Genomic DNA, 16,092 nt, shown 5'->3' on the forward strand with positions numbered 1-16,092 from the left:
TAGAGAGAATGTTCAGTAAGAAGGTAATGAAGATAATATTATGTATTTTCTTGAGAGAGCTCCCAGCCCAGAGAGTAAAGACAGATGCTGTCAAACTATACAGTGGCTGATTTAATCAATAACTTGATCTTTTGCATCCATTTAAGCTTATTTTACTGTCAGGTGGTTTCTGAGACTTTGATCCATTGCAGTAGGAGTTCAGAGGATAAAGGTCTTTATTAGGGCTGGAGGGGAGCAGTGTGAATTGTTTGAGGGGTGTACTGCCTTTTCTGAATTGTGCATTGTTGTCTTTTTTCCTACCAGTAGGTGGAAATAGAACTGAATCTTTCAGCACTTGCTCTTTCAGCTGAGTCCTGGCAGGATTCCTTCAATTTCTGCCTCAAAAGAACAACAACCCAAAAAAACCCTCAGGAGAAGTTTGAAGTGTGTAGTTACAGGATTGCTATTCTGCAGTCAGACTGGAATATTTCCAGTCTGATGGTCAGATAATGATTTTAGCCTCTTACAAGGCCAGGGTGCTGGAAGCAGCTGCTGGTAACCATGGTTCTCCTGTGAGCCCTGCTGGACACCCACTTCGAGTGGGTGTTTTGGTTTTTTTCGTGTCCTGACCACAAGGCCTTTTCCAAGACTTTTATTCCCAGTTTTAAACCTTTGCACACTGTCAAATTGTGTATCATGATTTTTTTTCAGGAACTACATTTCTGAAATTAAAATTTACCAAATTAAAGCAGTCCACAGTGGATAAAGTAGGAGAGGAAAGTCTCCCTTGCCCTCCCCCTGACCTTCACCTGTATTCACTAACAGATACATGTATCTCCACTTAAATAAAATTGGAATCACATAATATGTGTTATTCTGCATCTTGCTTTTGCCAGTAATCGATGTTTTAGGGTTGCCCGTGTATGCGAGTGTCTCTAGAACAGTTCTCAACTGAGGCAATTTTGCCCCCAACTGACACTTGGCAATGACTGGAGGCATTTTTGGTTGTCACAACTGCGGCAGATGGTGGTGCTACTGGCATCTAATGGGTAGAGGACAGGGATGCTGCTAGACATCCTCCAATGCCCAGGTCAAGCCCCCACTTCCAAGAATAATCTGGCCCCAAATGTCAGTTGTGCTGAGGTTGAGAAACCCTTTTCTAGAGAACCTCATTCTTTGTAATGGGTGTATAGTATTCACAATGTGGAGTTCCAACCTGTATTAATCCATGTTCCTACTGGCAGCCATTTTTTTTGAGGTATAGTTGATGTACAATATTATGTAAGTTTCAAGGGAACACCATAGTGATTCACAATTTTTAAAGGATATATTCCATTTATAGTTATAAAATATTGGCTGTATTCCCTGTGTTGTATAATATATCCTTGTAGCTTATTTATTTTATACACAGTAGTTTGTACCTCTTAATCCCTTGGCCCTATCTTGCCCCTCCCCCCTTACCTCCTTTCACTGGTAACCACTAGTTTGTTCTCTGTGAGTCTGTTTCTTTTTTGTTATATTCAATAGGTTGTTTCATTTTTTAGATTCCACATATAAGTGACAACATACAGTTAGTTTTTGTCTTTGTCTGACTTATTTCACTAAGCGTAATACCCTCCAGGTCCATCCATGTTGCTGCAGATGGCAAGATTTCGTTCTTTTTTATGGCTGAGTAGTATTCCATTGTATATATACCACATCTTTATCTGTTCATCTGTTGATGGACACTTAGGTTGCTTCCATATCTACTGGCAGTCATTTAAAAGCTGTTTCTAACCCTTTGCTATTAAAAGCAATGTTGCAGTGAACATTGCTTTACATTTTTGTGCACTGTGAGATCTTATTTCTGTAAGATAAGGACACAGAAGTAAAATGTCTGAATTTAGGGACTTTATTTTAAAAGTAAAAGAACCTAAACACTGAAAGTTTTTTCTTAAGTTCACGGCAAGCTCATTCGGTGGGAAAACCTGACATAAACTGGCATGAGGCTAGTTACAATTTTTATTTATTCTGTATAATGTGAATATTTAGACATTTTGTGATTATGGAATACTTCCTCAGTCTCTACTGGGGATGTTACATACTATATGGCGTAAGTACTTCATTCATTTTTTTTAATTTTAATTTTTAAAAATTTTTACTGAAATATAGTTGATTTACAATGTGTATTAGTTTCAGGTATATAGCAAAGTGATTCAGATATATATATATATATATATATATATATATACACACACACACACATGTATTCTTTTTTTTACATTGTCTTCCATTATAGGTTATTATACGACCTCATTGATTTTTTTTTAATCAGAAAAAATTGAATCCCAGTGCTCTCTTAAGTTTTTGTTGCTGTAGTGATGCAGCACATTTAGTCTATATAATACTCATGTGTTGCAATGAGCAGGTGACTTTGATGATTTTGTATTCAGCATCTAAAATCCCCCCTTTAAAGGTGATTTTGGTTCTGTAAAGAGAAGTTGCATGTATTCAGGTTGTAGTTCTTGCCACTGTCTTCCATGCAAATTAGCCTATCAGAAAACATAAAGCATGGCCCTGAGAAGCACTTTTTTTTTTTTTTTTGCTGTACGCGGGCCTCTTACTGTTGTGGCCTCTCCCGTTGCGGAGCACAGGCTCCGGACGCGCAGGCTCAGCGGCCATGGCTCACAGGTCCAGCCGCTCCGCGGCATGTGGGATCTTCCTAGACCGGGGCACGAACCCGTGTCCCCTGCAACGGCAGGCGGACTCTCAAGCACTGCGCCACCAGGGAAGCCCCTGAGAAGCACTTTTTGCCTTGATAGTTATAAATATCATCAAAAATATTAACAATAGTTACAACAATTGAGTGCGTACTGTGCTTTATGCTTAATCAACATTACCAAGTCAGACTTTTACGACAATACCACTAAGAGGTGGGCTTTGTAGCTTCCATTGTACTTAAGGAAACAGGTTTCAGGAGTTGAGCTCTTGGGCAAAGTAACGTATCTGGGAAGAAGCGGAACCCAAGCTTGCAGTGGTATGTGCCGCATCCCTCCCCAGTATTATTACAATTCACTTGCCCCCATGTGGACAGAGTTTTACTATTTCTACATTGGTGGTCGTTAAAAATTTTTTGAGGAAAAAAAATTAGTCCCAAGTTGCTTTTTCTCTCAAGGGGCTGCACTTGGACTTGAGGGCAAATAGGCAAGTGTTGCTCAAGTCAAGTGGATATTTTCATCACAACGTTAAGAGAAAGTCATTGGAGCAAATCTGAGGTCACACACTCTCCCACCAGTGAACTCCAGCATTGAGCGTTGTTTGAAATGGGAAAATGTTAATGTCCTCCCTGGAGCCTATATATGATATGGTATTAGGGGAAAGCATTCAGTTATATTTATTTTTCTTGGTATAATCCCAAGAAGATGTCAGTTTCCATGATGAAAATTGCAGGTGTGAAAAATACTATCTTCTGTTTGCTACAGCAGAGCCAATCCAAGAACCCTCTGGAGAAATTCATACCCCAAGCCAACTGGAATTTGTGATTCCTGAATTTTTTGTGTGTGACCAGCCTAGGCTGAGGTGGCGTCCAAGAAGGATGCTCCTAGGTTATCTTTTTTAGCTGCCACTGACATAATCCACTTTGCTACCTCCTGGCTCTAAAAGTTTCTCCAAAACTCAGCATGCAAGGAACCTTCCCGTTTTCTCAGCAGATTCCCATTTCTTAATGCTTTTTTCCCACGGTGTCCTCTGCAGCTCAGCCTACTGTCTTAAAGTTTCAAGTTTATAATTGATTTTACTTCAATGAAAGGGAATATTAGACCAGTGAATCACTCCTGTTGTTCCTTTTCCTGCACAGCTTTTATTGTTACATTTAGATGTCTTTAACTTTTTACCCATGGTCTTTCACCCTGAGTGAAATCTCTCTGGTTCCTTGGACTTTGAGGAAGACATAGGTACGCTCCCCTTGACCCTGATTGCAGTACCCTTCCTCACAATACCCTAGAACCTTTCATGGAGGTTTCTTTAGATTATGCACTAATACTGCACAGGCCTGGACTCCTTTCTGCCTCAGGGCCTTTGCACATGCTGGTCCCTCTACCTGGGACGTATTCTTCTACCTACTACATCTCTGTACCTGGTGGTTGACTTCAGTTCATGTCCTCAAGGAAGCCTTCCCAAAACACACCCTTTCCCCTGCCAATGTCAGCCATTAGGTTATTTTATAAGTTTGTCTCTACCATAAGACTGGAGATGGTGTTAGGCCAGAGACCACATAAAATATTTCAGTGCAATAAATATTTGTGCAGTGAGTGGACAAGCAAGGGCTGTACTACTCTGGATTTCCAGAGAAGTAGCTCTTCTTCTTTTAGACTTTATTTCTGGACCAATGTTTTCTCTAAAATGTGCATCTTTCTTCACATCACTCCCCTGCCTTTTCACTGCCCCCATCTTCTGGTCATCACACTGGCCCTCTCTAGAGCATCCTGGTTCCCATTCTGGACCCAGTCAGCCTTCTCAAAAACTGACTTATTTAGGCACTTTTCTATTCTGTTGTACCTCCTCAATATCAGCAAGTTTGTTTTATTTATCTATTTTTAATTTTTATTTATTTATTTTGGCTGCATTAGGTCTTCATTGCTGCATGCAGGCTTTCTCTAGTTGCAGCGACCGGGGGCTACCCTTAGTTGTGGTGTGCGGGCTTCTTATTTCTGTGGCTTCTCTTGTTGCAGAGCACGGGCTCTAGGCGCGTGGGCTTCAGTAGTTGCAGCATGCGGGATCAGTAGTTGTGGCTCGTGGGCTCTGAGCGCAAGCTCAGTAGTTGTTGTGCACAGGTTTAGTTGTTCTACAGCATGTGGGATCTTCCTGGACCAGAGTTGGAACCCGTGTCCCCTGCATTGGCAGGCAGATTCTTAACCACTGCACCACCAGGGAAGTCCCAACAAAGTTGTTTTAGATATAGTTTATTTGCTTGTGTTTACTTATTATGGACATTTCAAGCAAACAGGAAAGTACAGAGAGGCTTATGGCAAATAGCCATGTACCCACTGCCCAGAGTTTCAAGTGTCAACATTTGTAATGTTTGCCTCAAATTTTTCTTTAAAGAAACAAAATGTTACAGAGACTGTTGTAGACCCCACTCCCCACTCTCTCTTCCTGCCTCAGAGGTAGCACTATGTGGACAATTGTCAGGCCAGTCATTGAAAGTCTGTAAGTGGAAGAAAATAGAAAACTTGCCATTTTGGCTAGCCTTATGCCTTATGGATGGGAAATATTATCTCACTCTTGTTTTCATTAATATTTCCCTGAATACTGGTAAGGTTGAACATTTTTCATATTTATTGGCTACTTAAGCTACTTCTGTGAACTGCCTGTTTATAGATTTTCTCATTTGTCTGTTTGGTTGTCTTTTTATTGTTGGTCTGTAAGGTTTCCTGTGTAGTTGGATTACTCCTTTACCTATTTTATATATTGCAGTTACCTTCTTCTAGCCCGTAACTTGTCTTTTATCTTTGTTTATGTTATCATGTATTTTATAGAAATTTTAGATTTTAATATGATTCAACTAATATTTTCCTTTATGATTTCTGCTTTTTATATCTTGATTAAGAAATCCTTCCTTACTCTGTGATTGTAAAGACATTCTCCTCAAAATGTTTTTAATGTTTTGCTTTTCACATTTGGAATTTTCATTCATCTGGAATTTATTTCTGTAATTAGGTAAAAATATAATTTATTTTTACCAAGCTGCCACACACAGTTGGGTATATTTCTTTCTTTCTTTCTTTCTTCCTTCCTTCCTTTCTTTCTTTCTTGCTTTCTTCTCTCTCTCTCTTTCTTTCTTTCTTTCTTGATATATTACTTGCAGCAAGTAAGGAGAACACTGGGGATCTTTCCTAAAATAGTGACTTCCAGTTGGTTATATTTCTTCCTTTGCCATCTTTATACTTCTTATTTGTTTTTCTTGTCTTAGTACACTGCCTAGTACTTCTAGTGCAGTATTAAATAGATGTGTCCTTAGCCCTATGCTAAATCTCATTTAATTTGATTACACTAATAGTCATTAATGTAGGTGTTATCTCATCTGTATAGATGAAGGAACTGAAACTTGGAGAGGACAAGTAACCCTTCCAGAATCACACAGCTATTAAGTAAATAACAGAGTCAGAATACAGACCCAGGTCTGAGTGACTACAAAGTTGAACTACTTATACTACCTCTTGGTCACAAATGACTTGGAAAAAAGATAGCCCCTTCTACCTTGCCTGCTCTTGCCCAGAACCTCTATGTCTAATGAGGAAAGAAAATTTTATTGAAGTGATGCCAGAAAAGCACTTCCAGTGTGTCTGAACAAAGCCAATAGACTTTGTTTAGTTTGGACCTGCCAAGAGCAGATTAGAGGACCATATAAGTATAAAATAGTTCTTATTCCAGGTGGTATAAGCATTTACTCAGGTAATAAAATCACATCTTGGTGGAACTTCACAAATGAGAAGTAGATCTTCATAGTTAGTTAACATTCTCAGAAATATTAACAAATAATTGAAGTTTCCTTCCTCCTTCCTCCGTTCCTTCCCAGCCTCTATCCATGAAAGATCTGAGGCAGCTTACAAATATCTACCCAAAACAAGATAAAATTAAAAGATAAGGAAATCAGGGTGAAGAGAAAAATAGATATGGCAAAATAAAAATTAATTCTGGCCTTAGTGTCATTTGCTAGAGTTTGGCCACAAAATAGCCCAAAGGTTCCTAGCAACTGAAACAAAGAAAACCTATCCAGCTACACAATTCACAGTGGGCATGGGATCAAAATAGAATTGTTGCTAAGGGTATAGATAGTATTTCCTAATTCTGAGGGAGAGAGAGGAGCTTCTGCCATGACCTTCATACAGGGACCCTGTGTGGTAATGTGGACAGTGCTTACCAGCATCTTCTCAGTAATGGGGAAGTGTACCTCACTTGGACCTGGTTCCCCTACTTGACCCTGAGCTCCTTGAAAGGGCAGAGACCATATTTATTTTAGTCTACATTATATAACAGAGCCCAGCACCCTACCTGATACATAATAGGTGCTCATAAAGTATTTTTTGAATGAATGAATATTATTTGTAATATCCATCAATAAAAGCCAATGGCTCAATACAAGATCAATATACAAAAATCAGTTATATTTCTTTACACTAGCAATGAACAATTCCAAAATGAAATTAAGAAAACCCATTCCATTTACAATGTCATCCAAAAGAATAAAATACTTAGGAATAAGTTTAACAAAAAAGATACAAGGCTTAGACACTGAAAACTACAGAACATCATTGAAAAGCCAATGGCAAGACATTGGAGCAAATTTATAAAAAGCAATTGTATGCAAAGTAAAAATATTGATATTCTAGGTATGTGACTTTCTGATGATTTGATTTGATCAAAGACTACAGTTTAAAATTTTATGAGTAATAGATGGGCCGAACATATTTTTTGGCAATTCTTTGTGATTATTACTTTTTGCATCCAAGTTCCTAGTAAGAAGGAACAGCAGGGAGTTGGAGTTTACTTCTTGGTCAAGAATCTGAAAGTAAATATTACATGTTGCCAATAAAAGGCGCTGCTAAGAACTTAGATAAATTTATAATACGTATATGGTACCATAATTGCTTTGTAAATTGGAAGAGTATGTATTAGGTAAAAAAAATCAGGATGTACGTAGAAAGTGGGAAACTGCCTCAAACATTTAGCACTGTCTAATTTATATTGAGAACATTTATGTTACTGATTTCAACCATTAATCTGTATTTTAATATCTGTCTTAAAACATGTATCTGCTGTCATTAGCTAATTTTCACTGAGCCCATAATGTGTACCTGCCACTTTTCTGAACAACTTTACTGACATTATCTCATGTAATGCCCATGACTCTATAAAGGAAGTACTGCTGTTATTGTCTCCTTTTATAGAAGAGGAAACGGGGGCTAGAGAGGTTAAGCCACTTGCCCAGGTCACACACAAGCACATGACAGTCCCAGAAATCACACCAAAGCCAGGGAACTGTTCCGCCTGTGCCTCCTGCCACCCTGCCATGTTGCCCCACTTATTTCTTGCCCAATGATGTCAAACACCAGTTTCCTGTGATCAGCTAGAAGTGAATGTCCGTTTCAGGTGTGGAGTGTGAATGTACTCTGGGGGGTTTTGATGTTTTGATGTTGTCCTTAGGACGCCACAATTAAAGAATTGTCCCGATTTTAAGACTGTCTTTCCAGAGCGTCTCCTAGAATTTCAGGTTACCAACTACAGTTTGTATGACATTTGCCAAGCATTGGCCTCAGGAATTTCATTGCTCAAGCAGAGGCCTGGACACAAGCGTGATTACCAGACTTTGTTCCTGCCTCACAAGGATTCTCGTTCTATAAAAGTAACAGAGTTTGTAGATAAGACCTTGGGCTCTAGTCAACCAAATCAGTTAAAATTCTGTTTTAATAATGGAACCTTCCACATAGTGTTGCGGTAGGCTGTCACTTAGGGCACTTAGCACAACGTGGGGCACTTAGAAAGCTTTTAAGAATGGTAGCTGCTAAAACACACAACCTTTTAAAACGACTTCAGGGTAAGGAGTGCATCTCGACAGCCAGCAGACACAGCCAACAGTTTAGAGCTAAGAGCGGCTTTGTACTGCAGATTCCTAAGGCCACCTGGAAACTCGCCAGCCTGGAGTTTGAAAATTTAAACATTTTCAAATTTATTTTTAACCAAACGTAAAGAAAAGGGATTCCCACAGTGTGAAGGAGGCTGCTGCAGCTTCACCATTTCCCACAGGGAAAGGGACCGAAGGAGGCTTCTTTTCGTTGGTGGAAGAAATGAGGGGGAGGGCGAGAATCTGGGGTTGGGAAGAGCCTTGGACTGGGAGCTTGAATCTGGGTCCTCAGCCAGCTGTCCCTGGAGTTCCCCAGCCACTCTTTCTACTGCTATAAAACCAGGGGGGCTGGACTACAGGCCCTTCCAGCATTGACGTTCTGTGAAGCCATAAACGCCTCCTTGGAGCTACAATTTAATGTGAGCCCTCGGCTTTTATTGTGGGGCCCTTGTAAGTGTGGGCCTTTGGAAAGATGTCTCTGTATCTTTCACACAAGTCCCAGGGAAGGCATTGTCCTTTATGTTACCCAGGGCCCTATATCTCAGCTTATAAATTCCTCTGGAAATTTGGAGCCAGGAGAAGGTTTGTCTCTCGGCTTAAACCCTTACATTTTTTTCTGATTGGATGACATCTGTGATACACCCTCAGTGTGTTTCTCTTATTACTCCATTTGCCAAGAAGCTCAGACCAAAATGCAGTGATTAGCAATAGTGGCTTCCCTCAGACAGCGCAGGCCTCTGAATCCTTCTTAGAACTGGATGTTGTTTGATTTTATGTACTTTAATATAAAAACCACACGAAATCCTTTTGTGGCATTAAACAGGGCATAAAACATTGGTGCAGGATGACACAGTAAATAGATGCAGAAATACATGAATACTTTTCCTCATGACCAGCGTGTCCATTATCTGGCTTCTTCCCCACTCGCAGCAAATCGGAAACAACAATAACAACTGATATGTAATAGGACCCACCCTGGACCTGGCACTGTTCTAAGTCCTTTATATGTATTTTCTCATTCAACCACCTTATGTTTGGGGCTACTATTATTTTCTTTATTTAAAGATGAGGAAAGTGAGGCACTGAAAGATAAAGTATCCAGGCAAGTTCTCACCACCCCCTTTCTTCACTAGTGATGGACAGTCAGGCCAAGGGGTCACATTAGACCCAAAGAATTCCTTTGGTCCTGGGAGTCCTAGTAGCCAAGAGGCCTTGGCTTGTTTATATGGATAGTTAGTAAGCCAACCACAAACAAACAACAGAAAGGGAAAATTGAAGACTGGAGAAGCCTCTCTCATTTTTGACTACCCTGAGATCTATTCCAAACTCCAGTTGGTCCTGTTTATTTGGGGAACCCCGTGGAGTCTCAGAGATGTCAACCCATTTTTTGGAATGTGTATGGAGTCAGGCTGTGGTTGGGGGATGGTTCCTTGGACTCCCACTTTCCCCCAGACTTAGACCTGGTAGAAGGCCAGCGTGGCTGCGGATACACAGGTCCCCTGCCTCCCCTAAAGGGGCAGTGGAAGCATTTCCCAGCATTGCTTGTCTTCCAGAGCTGGCACGAAGTCAGCCCATTTGGCTACAAGCCCTAAGCAGATCCCGCATGGTGGCTTCTTTAGTACCTGGTTCTCACTCCTCTTCACACTGAATGCTGGAATGGCCATGGGTAGGGACAGGATGGGAAATTGTCTTGGCCAGTCATAGCCAATCTCACCACCCAGGGCCTGGCCTGGTAGACAGACTGGGTAGGTACAGTCTTAGTTTGGCCATTGAGCTCAGTTGGGAATGTGTCCACAGTCAACATGCGGATGTCTAAGTGTGACCAAATAATAAAACAGCTTTTAGAAACAAATACTCCAGAATTTATACATTCAAAAGTCTCTCTCATTTAGTCAGTCAACACACATTTGTTGAGCCTCCCCCTGTGCCAGGCACTATGCCACATGATGGAGACACAGCAGCAAGCAAGCTCCTCTGGGCCTGCTGATAGGGAGCACACAGCAAGTGATTCTGCAGGCTGTTGCCTCTGTTGTGGTCACGTGGTATGCTTGGGAAGCCTTGTCTTTTGGAATCGCTTTGGGTGGCTCTGCCTTTAATCTGGAGATGGTATCATTGCTCGAAACATTTTTGGAACTGCCTTTTAGGAATTGCCTTCAGAGCTAGTCTGGGCCACACAGGAAAATCCATCTCACTATTTTATAGCCACACCTAGCTTGTGACCAAAAATGGTATTGCCCAGCTTGATGACCCAGTTTATTCCCTAGACTTGGCTCTGATTGACTTGCCTGTGAGCCAAAATTGCATCCACCCTCTAAGGATGGAGATTTACCACCACTGAGCATATTAGCGGTAATTTGGATAATTCTGAAATAATATCTCACTTGCCCAAAACTCCCATTATCCTGTTCCTCTGTTATAACACAGCCCAGTCTCCCTTGCGGTGAGATAACCTCCTTCTGCCTCCATTTTCCCCACCAGGTTGGGAGACTTTGGAGGGCAGGACCACATGTCTATAACCTCTGCAGTGTCCAGCATGGATTAGGTGTTCAAAAATGAATATTTACTAAAATGCAATGTACAGGTTCTGAAGGAAGTTGCCAAAGAAGCGTTCCAGAATTGCTGTGAGAGACAAGCGTGTTGGAACATGGGCAGTGTAGTGTAGGTGGAATATGTGGGCTCTGCAATCTATCAGGCCTGACTCCAATCCCTACTTGTCCCCTTTACCAGCTGTGTGGCGTGCCCTACACAAATCGTTCATTCCCTCTGAGCCTCCATTTCCACAGCTGTAGGATGGAGATAATGACACTGTCTTACAGGGGCTTTTATCAGAACAAGTGAGAATATTCATGTAATGCCCTAAGCATAGTGCCTATTGCATAGTACGGTAACTCAGTAAATGAGAGCGATTATTTTATTTTACTATTGTTATCGTGGTTGCTGTTGTTGTATTGGAGTGACTTCTCATTTGGATGCATAAATTCAGGGTTTTTTAAAGTAACATCTCACCCAGCACTCACATCATTTAACATCATATGTCACAGAGATTTCATGCTGAAAGGAACCCTAGAACCCAACTAAGTCCAACCTTCTACGTTTTCAGAGATCTAGGAAGGGGAAGTGGTTGACTAAGGTCATACTAGTTCATGGCAGAAACGGAAATGGGCCAGACCAGAGCTCCTTTTCTGTAACATTTGATCCTTGACCCTACATTTGGAGGTTTTCCGCCTTCCTTGCAAGGGCCTGGCAAGCGGGCTAGGGGCTCTGGGGCCTGGCGTTCCTGGGCAGCAACACCAAAGGATTTGTTTTATGCATTTGGGAGCTGCAAACACATGCTTCCCACACTTTTGTGTAGTAACGCTTTGTCACTTTGCAGAGCACAGAGCACGCTTGCGATGGTGTGCTTGTGTCTGGTGAAGCTGACAGGAGCAATGGACTGGTGGTCAAGGAGCACACCAGACAGACCTGGTGCCACTACTTAGGTAGCAGGTGTGAGCTTTGGTTTCTTCACCTGCAGAATGGGGACAGTAATAGTATCTGCTGCATAGGGCTGTTGTCAGGGTTAAATGAGGTTTGCATACAAAGTGCTTAGCACAGTCCCTAGCACGTGGTAATTACTTTTAAAATCTCACATTATGAGCGGTTAACACATCCAAAAACAAATAGTCTACCTCTGGCCTCCCCACCAGTCTCAAGCCAATCTCTGATCGGTTGGAAAACCTTACCCAGTCTCCCAAGCAGGTTCTATTGACAAACCCTTTCCCCTCCCCTCTTCCCCTTTTCATCCAGCAGCAGTGTGCCTCTCAGACCCTTCCGTCTCACTCCGATCAGGGACTGTAAGATCCTAGAGTAATCAATAGCAGTTGCCCATCAGGAATGGTGTTGGGAACCCCTGGGCTTTCTTGTTCATCAAAAGTTATGGGAAGAAAAATGGACTTCTGGCTTAAAGAAACACTGCTTTTCTTTGGAGATGTTTCCTTTGAAGGCATTTGCGGCTGTGGGAGGCTCTGGTCTCCTGCAGCATAGCAGGCTTCCACATCCCTGGATCGGTGCCGTCCACCACTACCACCTTGATACCAGGTTCTTTGCACATGAACACACTGGGTTCTGTTTGTTACCTTTTTTTTTTTTAAATCTCAACTAAAACTATGAGTAATTGAGAAGTTCTGAATTTTTATTTGGAAAACATGATACTCGGTGAGACCAGAACAATCCAAATAACCCTAAACTTACGGAGACCAGTTTCATTAAAACCCAAGGGTGAATTTTTTTCCCCCATGTAGAAAAATTGTATTTCACAGCGGGTCTTACAATGCCCTGACTCTGGATGGGGGCCCTCCCTTGATTCTGGATATTACATCATTTCATTTCGGCTAATGTAAACACTCATCACCCCGCATGTTACAGGATTTTTAGTACGGTCTGAGATTGGCCTTCACTCGGTGGGTCGTTGCAATGATTAATCGTTTCAGAAGGAAGTGCAGCAGGAAGAGGCTTTGCAGGAATGGAAGAGGTGAGGCAGCTCCATGTGAGATTCTGCAAAGGGATTAAGATTTGGCACCGGGCTTGGTTTCTGTGCAGCCTCTTAGGCAGGGAGCCTCAGGAGAGGGAAGCAGGCTGTCAGCTGGGGCTTTGCACGCTCTCAGCCTGCCTTGAGGGTCGGTTGGTTCTTCCCTCTCTCTGCAATACCCAATTTTACCTTATTAAAGGATGGATGTGGATGCTGAAGGCTTAAAGAAGACCAGGTAAGGGTTCCCATTGTCCAGGAAGTCCCCTGATGTTCTTAATGCATGAAATCTGGGGACTGTTCCTTTTCTCACACCGCTGTGCAGTGTTAGCCAAAACACAATTCCTCTGAGACATTTCACACAGAGGATCAGGGAAGTTTCTTCCCTAATTAAGGAAGTTTCTAAAATGTTTTAACCCAAAATATTTAACTATAGAGATGCAAATTTCTCTTCCTTTGAAGACACAGCTTTAAGATTATTTCTGTGCATTTTAATCTACAAGGTTTTGAAAGGAATCCTGAGGGTTTATTAGATGTTTGTTTTCCTTCCTTTTATAATGGCCTGTGGTGTGTTATGTATGTATCAACATCTAGTTTAATGAAAACTTCTTCTAATTCGTTATATTCTTCAGAATACTAGCTTTTGAATAAGTTGATCTTTTTGCAGATTTGATTTTTTTTTTTCTTCTTTACCTTTTGGCTTTTGTGAATACAATCCTGGTAAGGGAATATCCTTAGTTATAACTAATTTTTAAGAGGAAATAAGAGTTCAGTGCAATCATATTTGATAGCATCCCTGGTTGAAATGAGCTACATGTTTTTTCATGCTTCAAATATACCTTATTAAAAAAATTTTCCGTGTACAATGTCCATAGTTTGTGGGAGAGGTGATACAGCTTATCCATGTGGTTAAGCTATCAATATTTATTCACAGACATTAAAAACATGTTAGACCTTTGATAAGATTAGCTCGAGAGATATTTGGAAGAGTAGTTTCCTGCTCACCACCAACTCAATTCCAAATTGTTCATTTTCCTTAAAAAAAAAATTCTGGGGTTAAAAATAACCCAGGATAAAACTTGAAAACTGTTTTGTTTCTCTGTATTTGGCTAACTTCATTGCAAAGTACTGTGTTTAAGGAATTCAAGCTATGAAGACTACTCTTGAAATGGCTCACACTCTATCTTCAAATTTCTATAACCCTTTTCAAGAGCATATGATGTTTTATGAGTATTAGGATTAAATTTTTCAATTAAGTGTTTATTCCTTCTACACCCCTAGTAGATGGGGGAAAATAACATGAGAAATAGTGTCAGTTTCCTGACACAAGCTCATTTTTCCTTTCCAAAGTAGTGTGGAGTTGTCAAAGTGAGGATGGGAGGCATTTGACACACCTGTTTACTGTGAGAGTGTGTGTGTCTTTGTAGGAGTGAATGCCTGGGGCTGTTGTGGCAGAAGGATAGACGCAGGAATTCTTTTTTTTTTTTAATTTACTTTTAATTGAAGTATAGTTGATTTACAATGTTGTGTTAGTTTCAAGTGTACAGCAAAGTGATTCAGTTATATGTATTCTTTTTCAGATTCTTTTCCCATGTAAGTTATTACAAAATGCTGAGTATAGGAACTCTTGGTCTCTATTATTTATTGAAAATCAAATGTTTTTATTCAATGTAGGGGACTCCGACCCTACAGCTTCGGTCGGGTGAGAGGAGGTCTCTGCACCCAGTTGTTCCTACTGTTTTTGTTTGGTGAGCCCTTTTAGTTCACATGGTCTCTGTTTCTTCCTTTGGGAGACAGGCTGGCGGTAGAATCTCTAGCATTTTGTGTTTTCTTGTAGTGGGAAGGCTAATAATAAGGCAGGCTTACAACTCAATTTGAGAAGGTGTGAGAGCAGCTGTAATCTTTAGGAAAGGAGAATCATGCCAAGGATTAAACATGCAAACTCTTAATTGTGTTATGTTCATGCTTTTCCGATTATTAGATAATCTAGATGTTCATGCTTTTCCGATTATTAGGTAATGTAGACAAGCTATTGTTATAAATACTTTCCATAATTGAGGTTTTAAAAAAATCATGCTGTATAGTGTGGAAATGGGGAACCTTGATGTCGTCCTGACTTGACATTTTCATGGTCATAGATCTTATTAAGGGATATCCTTAGTCCTCTAATATTTTTAGAAATATTAAACAAAATATATTTGTTATATTTTTGTTAAGAAAACAACATAGGATTTTGTCATATATTACCTTATCCTCATTCTACTTTTTTCCTCCTTACCTGTCATTTAGGAGAGAGGGGAAATTGTCCAGGTAAACATTTGGAGAATAATTACGAGGAACGTCCTAGAAGGTTGCCAAGAATTATCCTTTCCCTCTTGGTGTGCTCTTGATAAAGATTCCATTTATTTGTTGTTTTTAACTCTATTGAAATAGTAAGACGTGCGTGTGGCTGAAAAAAATTCAAATGGTATAAAAAGGTGTAAATAACGAAAAGCCTCCTCTGTGGACTCCTGACCCCCAGTTCTCCCCTAGGCAATGTCAGAGAGAATTCTGTAAAACAGCAAACAGTGCTTTCGAGCCACACTTTTCAAACATGAGCAAGCATAAGCAACACCTGCAGAGCTGGATAAAACACAGCTTCCTTCCTGGGCTCCACCCCGAAGATGCTGGTTCTAGAAGACTAGGGTTGGACCCCCAAATCTGCATTTCTAGCAGTTTCCCAGGTGCTGATGCCACCTGCCGGGACCACACTTTGAACTGTGCTGGCTTAAAGTGAAGGTCTCCTTCTTCTGCTTTCATTTTTCACTTTCTCTTCTCTAGTATTCAGAATGGCTGCAGCTGAAATGAATAGCCACAGTAACCCACTGGCAGAGAACCATAAAATAAAATCACATACCTGTAATCAGAATTGGGATTGGAGAGAAGGGTAGTGATGGGGACAAGCATTCTGTGTGAATAACTGTGGTGTGTGATGTACACACAGAGTGGAGGGCATTGCTTTACAGGT

The 16,092-nt window shown here is 40.8% G+C and overlaps 1 protein-coding gene across 1 annotated transcript in view; it reads left to right on the top strand.

Moving 5' to 3' along the window:
* LOC111172471 (1-phosphatidylinositol 4,5-bisphosphate phosphodiesterase epsilon-1) overlaps positions 1-16,092 on the top strand; it is a 235,099-nt gene that overhangs the window by 17,992 nt on the left and 201,015 nt on the right. The window contains 3 exon segments of the mRNA XM_089897359.1: positions 11,955-12,067; positions 13,046-13,226; positions 13,228-13,323. Coding sequence (XP_089753485.1) covers positions 11,955-12,067; positions 13,046-13,226; positions 13,228-13,323 — 390 coding nt within the window.

Source organism: Delphinapterus leucas, chromosome 16, assembly GCF_059928025.1.
Source record: "Delphinapterus leucas isolate spDelLeu-1000000601 "Yukka" chromosome 16, BTC_Dleu_Yukka2, whole genome shotgun sequence".
NCBI lineage: Eukaryota > Metazoa > Chordata > Mammalia > Artiodactyla > Monodontidae > Delphinapterus > Delphinapterus leucas.